The 13,509-nt window shown below is 52.3% G+C and overlaps 1 protein-coding gene across 1 annotated transcript; it reads right to left on the reverse strand.

Moving 5' to 3' along the window:
• Positions 1 to 2,197: 2,197 nt before the first annotated feature.
• LSM4 (LSM4 homolog, U6 small nuclear RNA and mRNA degradation associated) lies at positions 2,198 to 12,936 on the reverse strand. The gene is made up of 5 exons (XM_016210738.2): positions 12,865 to 12,936; positions 9,237 to 9,278; positions 7,473 to 7,571; positions 4,390 to 4,573; positions 2,198 to 3,057 (listed from the first exon to the last, which is right to left on the reverse strand). Exons 1-5 carry the CDS (start codon positions 12,865 to 12,867, stop codon positions 2,966 to 2,968), a joined length of 420 nt encoding a protein of 139 aa, XP_016066224.1. The 5' UTR covers positions 12,868 to 12,936; the 3' UTR covers positions 2,198 to 2,965.
• Positions 12,937 to 13,509: the final 573 nt, after the last annotated feature.

The raw sequence follows: 13,509 nt of genomic DNA on the forward strand, positions 1-13,509 counted from the left end.
GGTTTCTCTGATTGGGGTTGAGTAGACAGCAGAGGACACTGGGGCACATGCTGAGCCACTGGAGACACATACTGCCCAATGCCTGGCACCAAGGTCCAACTGGAGGGTGGGAAGGACAGCTGTCACCACACCTCCTGGAGGAGGTAGGGGTGGTAGACTCAGGGCAGGACTTCGAGGAGGAATGATGCAGAGGTGTGTGCAGGCAGGGGTGATGCAGAAAAGCAACAGAGATTCCTCCCAGACACCTGTATCTATGTTCCAGAAATGGGCTTTTGGCCCCAGGCTAAGTCACTCCTGGGCCCAAGGGCTCCCTGATGGTGACCAGGAGCAAATTCCAGGGAGAGAAGGTCATTGTCACACTCGAGGATCCTGCACTGTCTGCTGAGAGGGCACAGACCCTGCTGACAGGCCACCAGGGCAAAAAGATTGAGGCCCATTGGTTTAAATTACTTTTTTCTTTTTCAAAAATGTATGTTTTTTATTGATTTCAGAGGGAGGAAGGGAGAGAGAGAGAAAGAAACACCAATGATGAGTCATTGATCGGCTGCCTCCTGCACGCCCCTTCCTGGGGATTGAGCCTGCAACCTGAGCATGTGCCTGACCAGGAATCAAACCATTACCTCCTGGCTCATGGGCCGATGATCAACCACTGAGGCACACTGGCAGAGCTAGGCCCCTTGTTTTGGTTTCTTTTCTTGCTGAGAGGCTGAGGCTGGTTTCTTGAAACCAACCAGGAAGAAGAACAGGGCTGTCCCAACACCTGCTCAAGACAGAGCATTCAGGAAGCCCAGGCTCCTAAGCACAGGGCTAGGGCAGTGGTTCACGTCAGGGGGTGAGAAAACAGGATAGCTAGCCAGACTGCCTTTTTTAAAGGTCAGGATCAGGTGGGCACAGCAAGATTATGCAGGCTTGGGTTGGGCCAGGGCTGAGGGCTGTGTGGAGACTACAGACAGGCTCACATCCTTGAACTTCAGAAGGGTGCAGGGTGCTGGAGGCCTCTGGACACTCTTGGTCCAAATCACAAACTGCCAGGAGCAGGAAGGTACAGGCCTCCAAAACACTTCATCACAGCCCATGGGACACCTGGTCGCAGAGCCCTCATTTCATCAAAGCTCCACCAGACAGAATACCTGCAGCAGCTCTGTTCCTAGTCCCCCGGAGCCTTTTATGGGCCCCTGCACCCAATGCAACGTAGGGGTGGGGGCTAGGAACAAACAGGGCTCTTCCTTCCCCACCAGTCCTTCATTTCTTGACTGTTCAGCCTTGTCAGCAGCCCTGATCCCCAGCCTATGCTGTCGGGGGACCACCATCCACATCTATGATGAGGGAGATGGATCCCCAGGGCCTTGGCTTGCTGAACAATCCACCTCATCCCCAACCCAGGCCAAAGTGCTGCTTTATTAGACAAGGATTCAGGCAGCACTGGGTTCCACAAGGGGTATGACCAGGAAGATGCAATGATGGAGGTATGGAGATTGGTGGTGGTGGGGGCCACATTCTTGAGATAGGGTGGAGAAATCTAAAATGCAGAGATCTTCCAGACTTGGAGACTTCTCTAGCACTCTGCAGTTCCCACAAGAGTAGTTTCAAGGGTAACACCATCTTTTATTCTACTCAACCCTCAAAACAGGTCTCAACATGGTGACAAGTGTCGAGTACTCATCTCCCAGCACATGCCTATACTTACAAAAGGAAAATTGGTCCCCAGACAATGACACTGGAAGCTTTGCAAGTGTGTGTTCCAAAGTTTCAGGCAATGTGGGTGGTAGTGCCTTGGAGAAGAAGGAAGAGGCTCAAGAAAATCCATATATTCTTCAAGGCAGTCGCCTGTCTCTGTCTTGGTGAACTCTGGTGTGAATGGTGCTTCAAAACAGGGCAGAGTGTTGGGTGGCAAGGCTGGCCCTTGTGGGTGCCTGCTGGCTCCCACCCTCACTTCTCTCAGCATCATCTCTCTCTACAAAGGGGGAGGGGGTTACAGGCAAACGGGAGCAGCCCCCGCCCCCACACCAATCTTAGACCTTGCCTCTCATCATCATAAAACATAGAGGAACATGGATCAGTGTCCTGCTGAAATGCTTACCCTCCTTGAGATGGGCTGCAGCCCTAGGAAGGAAACTTCTTACAGGGCTGTGACTTCCTGAGGACACCACATGCTATTATGTGCCCAGTGGTTCAAAAAAAAATTGTGGATTTGTGGTTTGTAGTTGTGTTTTGTTTTTATTTTTGTAACACAAAGAGGGAGAAAGGAGGTAAAGGAGCAGGGCCCAACCATGTCCCCACACAGCTTCTGAGGCACATGTCTGTGGGAATTTGTTTTGAAAAGACAATTTCAGGTTTGTTTCAGGAAAACTCCCTGGACTGTCAATCTCAGTGCAAAGACATTAAAATGAAAACCTCCCATCTGTTTGTCACACAGGGATCCAACAAGAGACACAAAACAAATCTGTTTGGAAAATGCAAACACAAGGGCAAGGACTCTAAAGATGTATTAGCACACAGAACCTTCCAGGAATCAAGTTGGCTGTGACTTCACAAAATCAAAAACACCAAATAACATTTCCAACTGTAGAATGCTGCTTTTAAAAAAAAAAAAAGAAAAAGAAAAAAAAAGGACTTAATGCCCTGGCCAGTGTGGCTCGGTTGGTTGGAGTGCTATCCCATACACCAAAAGGTTGTAGTTTCAGTTCCCAGTTAGGGCACATACCCAGGTTGTGGGTTCCATCCCTAGTTGGGGTGCATGTGGGAGGTAGCCAATCGATGTTTCTCTCTCTCCCCTTTCCTCTCTCAAAAATCAATTAAAAAAATAAAATAAAGGACTTGACATAAAGAGGAGGATCACAAAATGCACAGGCTGGGGTCCCCCAAACACCTGCCTCTTTTTTCTCTTCTGAACAGACTCGTGGACCGGAGCAGACATGCAGCCTGGCAGAGGAAGGCTCAAGTCTCTGGGGGACACAGGGCCAGCTCACTGTTTGCCCGCCTGCCTGCCTGGCTTCTTTTCTGGCTGACCTCTGCCAGTGCCTGGGATCCCACCTCGGCCACGACCACCAAACACACCTGCAAGACAGAAGTGGGGATTGCAGGGGAGCCAGGCTCTAGGGTATTCTAACTCCTCTGAGCCTCCATGTTCCCCTCTGTGAAGTGGGGAAAGCAGGGTGAAAACCTGGGGTGGAGTATCTGACCAGAGCTGGGCGTGGGTGATGCTCAAGAATGTTCTGTGTGACAGAGGAGACCAGATCCCCCAGGGTGCAAGGGAGGACAGAGGGCCACAAGTCACATTGGGGCTTGGGTCAGGCTTCCTGGGAGAGAGGGACCAGGGCTGGGGTGGGGGCTCAGGCTGGGAAAGGCATGGTCGTTGGAGGGGGGAGCAGGTGGCAGGACAGGGGTGGAGCAGAGACCACCGACTCTGAGGCTGAGGTCTACACTGGGGACCCAGGACCTCCTTCAAGCTACCACCAACCTGGGGTACAGAGACCAGTGTTGGCAAGGGCTGTCCCACCTAACTTCTCATGGGTCAAGACCAGCTTTGCCAAGGGGGCTTTCCACCTGGGGTCCCTAGGGCTTCTCTCCAGAGTGGCCTGAGCAAACCATTCCCCCTGCCCTCCCTGCAGCTCAGTCATCAGTGGTACCCCCCAGTTCCTGTCAACCCTCTATCTGGATTGCCCTCCTGCCCTCTTCCCTGTGGTTCACATCTGTAACCCTGCCCTGGCTGAGCTGGCTCCCGGTGCAGCATCAGAAGGCGTAAGAAAAAAAGCCAGGCCACTCCAAAAATAGGAGCCCAAGTAGGAAGGTGAGGTTTACAGATGGTCTCTGGGCTCAGGCCCCAGCTGACTACACAACAAATTTAATTTTATGCCAGAGTTGTCAAGTCTAGGCAGTGAGGGGCAGTCTATCAAAAAGGTGTAACCTTGGCTTTGTATCAAGGAGTCAGAGCAGGGAAGGGTCCTATGCCAGGCCTAGTTGGGGTCCTCAATCACAGCCTGATAAGGTAGGCACTGTCGGACCCTCCCTACAGAGGGGAAACTGAGGCTTAGGGAGGTGCCATGTCATGCCCAGACACAGGCAGATATGGAGACAAGGGCTTAAGGCCCAGGTCTGTGTGGATACCAGATCAATCTGCTGGGCTGAGCCTGGAGCTGAGAAGGCACCAGGGACTCAACTGGCACCCCAGGTTGGGGTCTAGAGCAGGGGCAGGTGGCAGTCAGCAGCAGCAGCCACTCCACAGAAGAGCCCTGTGAGTCATAGCTCTCCTGGCTCTGCAAGTGGGGAGAGGCTCAGAGCCAGACCCGCTGCACTGTGAGAGCACCAGCTAAGAATGTCAACATTGGGCCGAAATGGATGCCACATGCTGCAGCCACTTGTGTGTGTTTGTGTGTATGTAGGGCCTACCTCGCCCGGCACCCCCCATGCCACGGCCTTTCTGCTGTTTCTGCTGCTGCAGACCACCACGGCCACGACCCTTGGCCACCACCTCTTCTTTGACCATGTCAATGATCTCATCGGGGATGCGCAGGTACTTGATGGTGCTGCCACGTATGTAGCACTCGGGCATCCGCCAGAACTTGTCCCCATCCTGCATGAGAGGGGGTGGGGATCTCAGATCCAAGGGGGTCCTTGCAGAGTGGGTACAGACAGCTGGGTGGTCCCAGACCACCTGTACCTGGCATCATCCCTGAAGGCTGCCAAATTCACAGTCCCAGACATGACACAGGACCCCTCCAGTGAGGTCTCAACAGACCCTCAGCACCCCTGGCACATGAGGAAGGGCAGCAGGGCTACATGGGAGGTTTCTATAGCCTCAGCTGGTCCTCTAATGTGGGATGTGGTTTGTGACCTGCAGCCCAAAGCAGTGGGTGACGGGCTGCCCCATGCACCAGGTGCTGCCACAGCCCAGCTCCTACCCCAGCCTTCTAGAACCCACCTTCTGGGACCTTTTCTAGGGAGGTGCCATGCCATGCCTAGACACAGGCAGGTATGGAGACAAGGGCTTAAGGCCCAGGTCTGTGTGGGCACCAGATCAATTCGCTGGGCCGGATGTGGAGCTGACTCATTCATTCATCCAGCTATCTCCTGGCAGAGGCTGAGCTTGGTGTGGGACACAGGGCAGCAGGACAGAGACCCTATGTGACAGGTAAAGAGGGCTGGGAGGGGGAGGGGGAGGTATGTCTGGCACTCACCAGGGGCAGCTCCCCAAGATGCCAGTTTTCAGGGGAGCTAACTGAGGCTAGGAGACAAGGGGGGGGGTAGAAAAGTCAAAACCCTGCGGTTCCTAGGATGCGGACTACCTCCCCACCTCCATCCTGGAACCAGAACGAGGCCTTCCCCTGAAATCCCTTCCTGATGCCCTTGGGCCGGAGCCTGCCGACTCTTTCAATCAGATTAGTTTCCTAGCCCCATCCCTATTGCCTAGGGCCAGAAGCTGGGGTAGCCTTCTCCTTTCCCCACACCCTTAGAAATCAAACCAAGACCTCCCCCTGCTTAGAACCCAGTCAGGGCCCCCTTCAGGGCCCCCTTGGCCCAAGGACCAGGTCCAAAAACAGTATGGCTCCCAAGGGCCCAAGATCCAGCCCCACCTTGGCTGCCTTCTCTGTGCATTCAACACACCTCCCAGTTGAAACTTTCTGGAACACATAAGGAGGGCTTCCTGCCCCTAGCACTTTGCACACACGGTTCCCGCCTTTCCTTGTCCGGCTAACACTGGTCCTTGACACGGCTTTCCTTCCAGGCTCCCTGAAATCCCCAGCCCTCTTACATGACATTCGCCAGCAGTCTGGTCAGGCCCAGCAGAGGTACTCAGAGGGTCAGACAGAACATTCGAGGGCTAACTCTTCCCAGGAACGTACACAAGCTCTCATCCCACACAGGAACCCCACGAGGCCCCGCACATTCCTTTCCCAGAAAAAGTGGGCGAGGGGCCAAATCTGTGAGGATGCAAAGTACAGCCAGACAGAAACAAAAGGATTCCATGGAAGCTCGAGTCCAGAGTTGGGGCTGGCTGCTCCTTGCTCAGCTCTCCCTCAGGCAAAGACAGACCAGGCCCAGTATGCTCCCTGCAGGAACCAGGGCTCACTCTGCTTTCAGTGGCAGTTTAGTACCTCCAAACCTGGGATTCCCCTGGGGTCTCTGGACTCTGCCACCCACTGCCCAAGGGATTTTGAATCTCATTCCAGCCTCTCCTCCCAACTACCTGGTCACAGAGAGAACTGCCCAGAGGAGCCGACTCTGGAGGCCGGACCAACCTCACTCCGAACCTGGTGGTTGGTTTTAGGTCCCACAAGTGGACACAGACCTACTGGCCATGTGCAGAAAGACATATGCATGTGAGGCTATGCATTGCAGTACTGTCTGCTAAGGCCACAATGGAGCCAACCAAACACCTGCTCCCTGGCATGTGGCAAGAAAACTAGGAGTGTGCTTCTAGCTGATGTGGAAGCTCCACGATATACCATTACAAGAAGCAGGTCATGGAACTGTATAGGTGAGGGAAGAGGTCATGCCCACCAGTCTGCCTGTTGGGGTGTGAACCATCCAGAAGGATGGACCAGGGGTGGGTGGCTGCTTTATGCTGTGCTATACTACTGTGTGGCAAATCCTAGGGGCATGTTGCCCATAGGCTCAAGACAGCTCCACCATGGCTGAGGCCCCCAGCAGCTTCTTCCTCTGTAACCTGGGGGGCTGTTGCCAGCATGAGGACCAAGACTGGAGTCCAGGTGGAAGGACAGAGCCCATGCACATTACTAGAAGGGAGACTACCTCCACCACCATCCTTGTCCATATGACTCTGGGATCATCCCTGTGACCCTCCCCCAGCCCTGGTGGCTCAGGTTCTGGCCCTGCACTTCCTGGCTTTAGGCCTGGGGAGATAAACAAGCCTCTGGGGCCACAGAGCCGTCCTCACCCCCTGATGGCCTGGATACCCCTCATGGCCACACTACCATGACCTGTAGCCTGGACAACAGCAGCGAAGCTGACAGGAAGGGAGGGTGTGTCTGCTGTAGAGGCCAACTCCCACCAGTAGAGCAGGGACTTGTAGCCAGAAGTGCCCCCTCAGGCCTGAGTCTTTCTTGGTCACCAGTAGGAGCAGGACAGGAGAGGGATAGTAGTTCAGTACATGCTCGGGAAGCAAACCCACATGTGTAACGTCCTCACAGGTGCAAAGTCCAAGGCACTGGAGTACTTGGAGCCCTGTCCCTTGGTATTGCTCCTCCACACCCCGCTGAGTCCCTCAGGCCCTGCTCCTCTCTTAGCAGCCCCCCCCCCCCCCCCCGCCATAGGATGACTTGTGGCAGGCTACTCCTCCTAAAAGGTGCAGGGAAATGCCTTCATTCCACTTGGAAGCCAGAATGCTGAAGCTCTGTAAACCTCTAGTCCAAGCAAGCACTCCTGATCACACTGCCCCTACTTCCCATGCTTGCCCGCCCCACCCAATGGCCCCTAGGTGTCGGGCACAGACTCCAGCTCAGGGTACTCACCCTGGATGTGCAGATCACCTCACGCAGGTTGATGTTCATCCAGTTGTCGCAGCTTACCAGGTGCCCATTGTATGTCTCCCCGTTTTTAAGCTCCACTAACTGGAGAGAAACAGGCCCCAAGTCAGCCACAGGCCCCAAGGGAGGTGCAGTCCTGCCAGTAAGAGCAGCTCTGACCTCATTCAGACATGTCCTCAGCCCCTTTCAGGACGCAGGGGCCACTGCACACAGCACCCAGGCCCCTGGAGAGGCCCATCTTACAGGAACGTGTTCTGCTTTCTCTACACACTTTGCTGGCATTGCAGATTTTCTATGAGGAAACTTTTTTTTTGGTGGGGAATAAAAACCACCACCACAAAGAAAAACAACAAAGGCTGTGATTTAAAAAAAAAAAACTGCCCTAGCCGGTTTGGCTCAATGGTTAGAGCGTTAGCCTATGGAGTGAAGGGTCCCGGGTTCAATTCCAGCCAAGGGCACATACCTCAGTTGCAGGCTCAATCCCGGGCCCTGACTGGGCGGCGTGCAGGAGGCAACCAATTGATGTTTCTCTCTCTCCCCCTCCTTCCCTTCCCCTCTCTCTAAAAAGAAAAATCAATGGCCCTAGCCAATTTGGCTCAGTGCCTAGAGTGTTGGCCTGCGGACTGAAAAGTCTCAGGTTCAATTCTAGTCAAGGGCACATACCTTGGTTGCAGGTTTGATCCCTGGCCCCAGTAGTCGGGGCGTGTGTGGGAGGCAACCAATCGATGTGTCTCTCTCTATCTCTCCTTCCACTCTCTCTCAAAAGCAATAGAAAAGATATCTTCGAGTGAGAATTAAAAAAAAAGGAAAAAAATCCTTGGGTGAGGATTAACAACAGAAAAATAGAACCAAAATCGAACCAACTCAGGTATCTGTCCAAAAGAAATGAAGGCATACACCCACAGAAAAATGCACACATGAACGTTCATAGCATCCAAATATTCACAAACAGCCAAAAGATAGAAACAACCCAAATGTACATCAACTGGTGAATGGATAAATACATTGTGGTCCATCTATACAATGAAATATTATTCAGCCATAAAATGCTACAATGTGGATGAACCCTGAAAACATGCTGAGTGCAAGAAGCCAAACACATAGGCCACATGTTATATAACCCCATTTATATGAAGTGTCCAGAAGAGGCAAATCCAGAGAGACAGGAAATAGATTGGTGGTTCTCAGGGACTGGGCAAGAAGGATGGGCAATGACTGCTAATGAGAATGGGGTCTCCTTTTGGGTGATGGAAATGTTCTAGATCCAGAGAGAGGTGGTGGTTATGCAACACTGTGAATTTACTAATGGCCACTGCATTGTTCACTTTAAAAGGCTGAGTTTTATGGTAGTTGAATTACACTGAATAAAAAGAAAACAGAACATACTGAAAATAATGTGCATCACATGATCCCATCTGTTTTAAAAATCACATTCATGTTCACACACACATATCACGGAATTAGTTAAGTTGCTGGGAAGATGAATGCAGGGTGCTACCACTGTAAGTCTCTCTTGTGTCTGACATTTTTTTCCTGTTTGACATTTTTAATAAACACATATTACTACTTTTATAAGCAGCAAAAATGACACTGGTTCTGATCTGTGTGGGAAAGAAGAGAACAAGCTGCTGTTTTATGAACAGGTAGGGAAGCAGGTTTGGCTGGAGGCACCTCACCCTTCCCCCAGTGTCCCCGTCCCTGTGCTGAGGCTGGTCCCCACTGAAACTCGACATCCCAGATGGCACATACCATGGGGTGATTCTGAGCCGTCTTCAGCAGTGACAATGGGAGCTGAAAGGCAAGCAAAGGCACAAGATTAGTCTGTTTAATCAGCTCCTGGGAGCCACAGGCCTCTGGGCAGGTTCCCATGATAGCACCAGGGGTATAGGAGCACACATGCCTCACCCCCTAAGAGGCATTCTCCTCATTCTGTACAACCCTAGGACATACACCTGCCTCCCAGTTCAGGAAAGAACACCTCAAGCCCCATCTCTCTTCCAGAGACAGGTGAAACCTAGGCCCAGGGATGACCATTTGGTATTTTTTTATAATTCATGCTGTACATTTTTCACACACCCACCATGCTTATCAACAGCATTGTAGTGTACAGGTCCCACTGCAGCTGTTTTGCTCAACTGATGTCTGAGATGCATCCACATGGATACATGCAGCTACGGGTCTTTCATTTCCAGCACTGTGTATAATTATCATCACTCCCTCTTTACAGATGAGGATACTGAGAATGTTACCCAGTACTAGAGCTAGTAAGAGCAAGAACTTGTCTTGATCCTGTCTGTCTGCAGCCAGAGGGCAGCCCCAACTGGACCAAGAGTGACTCAGCCAGGCACAATGGGGAGTCCACCTTGACCTGAAGAGGCCACATCTAAACTGGGTTTTCAAAGACAGGAATTCACCAGGTAAGAGGAAGAGACATTACAGAAAAAGTCTGTGGTTATTGCGAGATGGCAGATAAAGGATGGAATCTTTTAAAGCTCACCCAGATATTTCTTTTTCAATCATTACTGAATTTCTTTTTAATAATAAACATCGTATAATTGGGGGGAAATCAGCTCATTTTGGGAATACAAATCAGGACCTGTACACTGGAGCCACCTGTGGTTCTCTAGAAGGTGACTCAGGTGGCAGTGCTTGGGTCCAGGGTCCCATTCAGTATGGCTAGATGAAGGTTCTGGACTGAGGGCCCTGCAGACATGAAACTGCCTCAGGAAGCAAAGAGGTTTCACTTTGTCCTTCCCTGGCGTCACTCCATACAACATGGGGCAGCTGTTTCTCCAGGTGGTAGAACTAGAAGGCGTCTCCTATGGAGCTGGAAATGGTCCTCAACCTTCACAGGGTGGCTCCCCATGGAAGGGTTTGGGATGGGGGGCAGATCCAATATCCCACAGGCCTTCCCTAAGTCACCAGGGGAGGTCCAGCAACAACAGGAAGCCAGGCCCAAGCCCACTTCCTGCACTGGCTTCCTGGACTGGCAAGATAAGAACCGGCCACGTGGAAGAGAGGCAGCTGCTCAAAGCAGGATGGGCAGGTTGGAGACCAATGTGGCCAAGCCACAGTTCCTGCCCTCTCATTTGGGTGCATCTGTTCTCCTCCCAGATCACTGGAGGGGACAGAGTCAGGCAAGCCTTGGAATGTGAAAATGAAAATGGACTCAGTTGCCAAGAGGGTGGAGGGTCAGAGGAGGGAACTGCCAGGGACGCAGAGCATGGTCCTGGTAAAACCAGTGAAAGTAGACTGATGCCTGTCAGCAGGGGACCCACAGATGTCCTTTTATGACATACACAACCCCTATGCTGATGATGGCCTTTCTCAGGTCACCACTTCGTCCCAGCTACTGGCAGCACAGTTCTAGATAACCCATGGCCTCCACAGGTGTCACTGGCAGTGCCCTATCCACAAAGTAGCTGAAAAAATGTGAAATACAAAAGGGACCAGCACTTGCTCACTTCCCTATCACTCACTCCCTAAGAGGGACAGACCTGACAAGGCTCCTGCAAACTGGCCCATTCTGCTCCCCACACACCACGCAGGCTCCTATTACTCAACCTTTGTTCCTGTGGTTCCCTCTGCCTGGGGTGCCCTTCCCCAGGCTGGTTACTGCTCAAACGTCACCTCCCTCTGCCAGGCCCTCATAATAACCCCATTTAGGAAATGAGGTTTCCACCTGGGCCACCCTCTGCTGTTTCCATTATAGGACGTAGCCAGTCTCTAATTATCTTGTTTACTTGTCTCCCTGGCTAGACTTGAAACACCACACCTCCTGTTAGACTGGAAAACTCAGAAAGTGTGTACTTTGTCCAGCGCCAAGCACGGGGCCAGGCACACCAGGCAGACAAAGTAAATATTTGCTGAATAAATACAAGAAAAATACACATACTGCCCAGGGAGGCACATGGGGCAGGTGGGATGCTTGCCCCATCACACAAATAAGGAAAGGTTCAAGAGAGAGGTGGCATCCAGGCAGTCCTCCATGCAGGAGCAGTGGCCATGTCCTGACATTTACATTCTCATCCCCAAACTGTGCTGGAGACAGAGAAGAAAAGAAGGGGAGGATCCTGGAGAACTTAAAATTCCATGGGAAAGAGGAAGATGTGTGACGGTATCAAGGGAAACAGAAGGCCGGACACCCAGTTCTGAGGGAGACTGGGCCATCTAGTATTAGGAAAGTCAGAAAAGCTGAAGGAAAGAGGATTCCTTTCTTTGGGCTTTCTCACATTTGGGGTCTGGTACTCAGGTCTGGACCAATCCAGGACTAAACCAAATGGGCTCCTGAGGTTTCCAATTCAAGAAACTGTCAAGGACCATCCCTACATACACCCCCAGCTCTCTGCTTCTAGCCGCCATGACCACAGGGAACTGGGTGTGTGTCATGCCTTGTCTACTCCTGGACACTCTTCCAATTGGAAAAATCAGCCTGCACTTTGCACAGGTGCTATTCTAGACTCTCATATATCAAGGATAAACACAAAGATCCCGACTCCATGGACCTTAACAAAGAGGGATTATTCTGGCGTTCCCCTCAGGCTGACTCTGCCTTCTAGCAGAGCAGCCCGATCCCTTCTCTCAGTTCTTGTACTAATCAGTAGTATTTATGGGAACCTACAATAACCCTGAGAAACATGCAGCAACGGTCTCAGCGTAACTCAGGTGCTGATCGGCCAAGCACTCTCCCAGGAGGCCCGACTCTGAATTCCGCTTTGAGGGCCTCCGTTTCCATGTCTGGGTCTCAATTTTTCCTTCTGTGAACTGAGAGGGCGCAACTAGTCCACTCCTGGCTCAAAATGCCCCCTCTTCCCTGCTTTGTGATCCAGGGAGGAGAAAATTCCTTTTCTGGGTCTGTTTTTCAGCCTGAAAAACGAGAGGCACATAAAGTTGTGCTGTTAACATTCTGAGGGCCTTGCAAGGCCCGAAATCCCCAAAACTGGTTTAATTTGAGAACTCAGATGGGCCCCCTATTTGCCATATTGGCATTCCAGCTCCCCAATATGAAATTATACTGGGTCGGATGCACCCGGGGACATTTCTCTGCCAAACTCACTCTGCTGCATTCACAGGGCCCTTCGGTGGGTCCCTTTCCTCAGTCTCCCCATCTGCAAAATGGGAAGTCTGCGACTAGGCCGCTATACTATGGTTACACGTTAGTTCAACTCTAAGTTCCCCGAGACCGACCCGCTGGGTACCCTAGGAGAGCCCCAATCTCTCTCCGGCCTCAGTTTCTCCGCCTCGGGCCGAGAGACAGGCCTGCAGGGCCGGATTACACACTCACTCCGCGTGGCCCCTACCCCAGCGCCAGCCCCGAGGGGCCTTGGAGGCCGCATGCCAGCCTCCTGGCAAAAACTTGCCATCATCCTGCCCTCACCATGGTGTCGGCAGGGACCTGGCCCACCGGTTACTTCCGCCGCCACCTCCACCGTTCACGCGCCCGCCGGAATCCGCCCCGCCGCGCGCCACTAGGCTGAATGGAATGGCAGCGACAGGGGCCATTCAACACGGGGCTCAAAGGAAGAACAACCAATCGACGTGGAGTAGGGCGGGGCCTGTCAGGCACAAGGGGTGGGGCGGGCCGTGTTCCAGCCAGAGAAATAAGGGAAAGAGCCGTAAAGTACCGCGGTGAGTGCTGCAAAAGGGAGCGGAGGAACACGCGCCAGCGCTGGAGGCCTTGGGGTAAGAGCGCATGCTCACGTGTAACCCTCTCTGGTCTAGGCTTCACGCTGTGGACAATGCTGGTTATTCCTTACACCTTGCATTGGAAACGCCGAGACTCCTTGGTTATCAAAAAGTGCCTTCTGATTCTCACAACTGTAATTGGTCCTTATCCAAGGCACATCTTTTGGTAAATTGGAATCCTAACTGTGCCGCTCTATGCCTTAGTTGTCCCCTCTATAAAATGGATGTAATATAGTGTCTGCTCTAGAAGGTTGCAGTGAAGGTGAACCGAGTAAGCCATATGAAAGCACTTTGGACAACATCTAGCACATACTAAGCACAATGCATGGGCGAGCAA

Source organism: Miniopterus natalensis, chromosome 4 (genome assembly GCF_054644295.1).
Source record: "Miniopterus natalensis isolate mMinNat1 chromosome 4, mMinNat1.hap1, whole genome shotgun sequence".
In the NCBI taxonomy this organism is placed as follows: Eukaryota; Metazoa; Chordata; class Mammalia; order Chiroptera; family Miniopteridae; genus Miniopterus; species Miniopterus natalensis.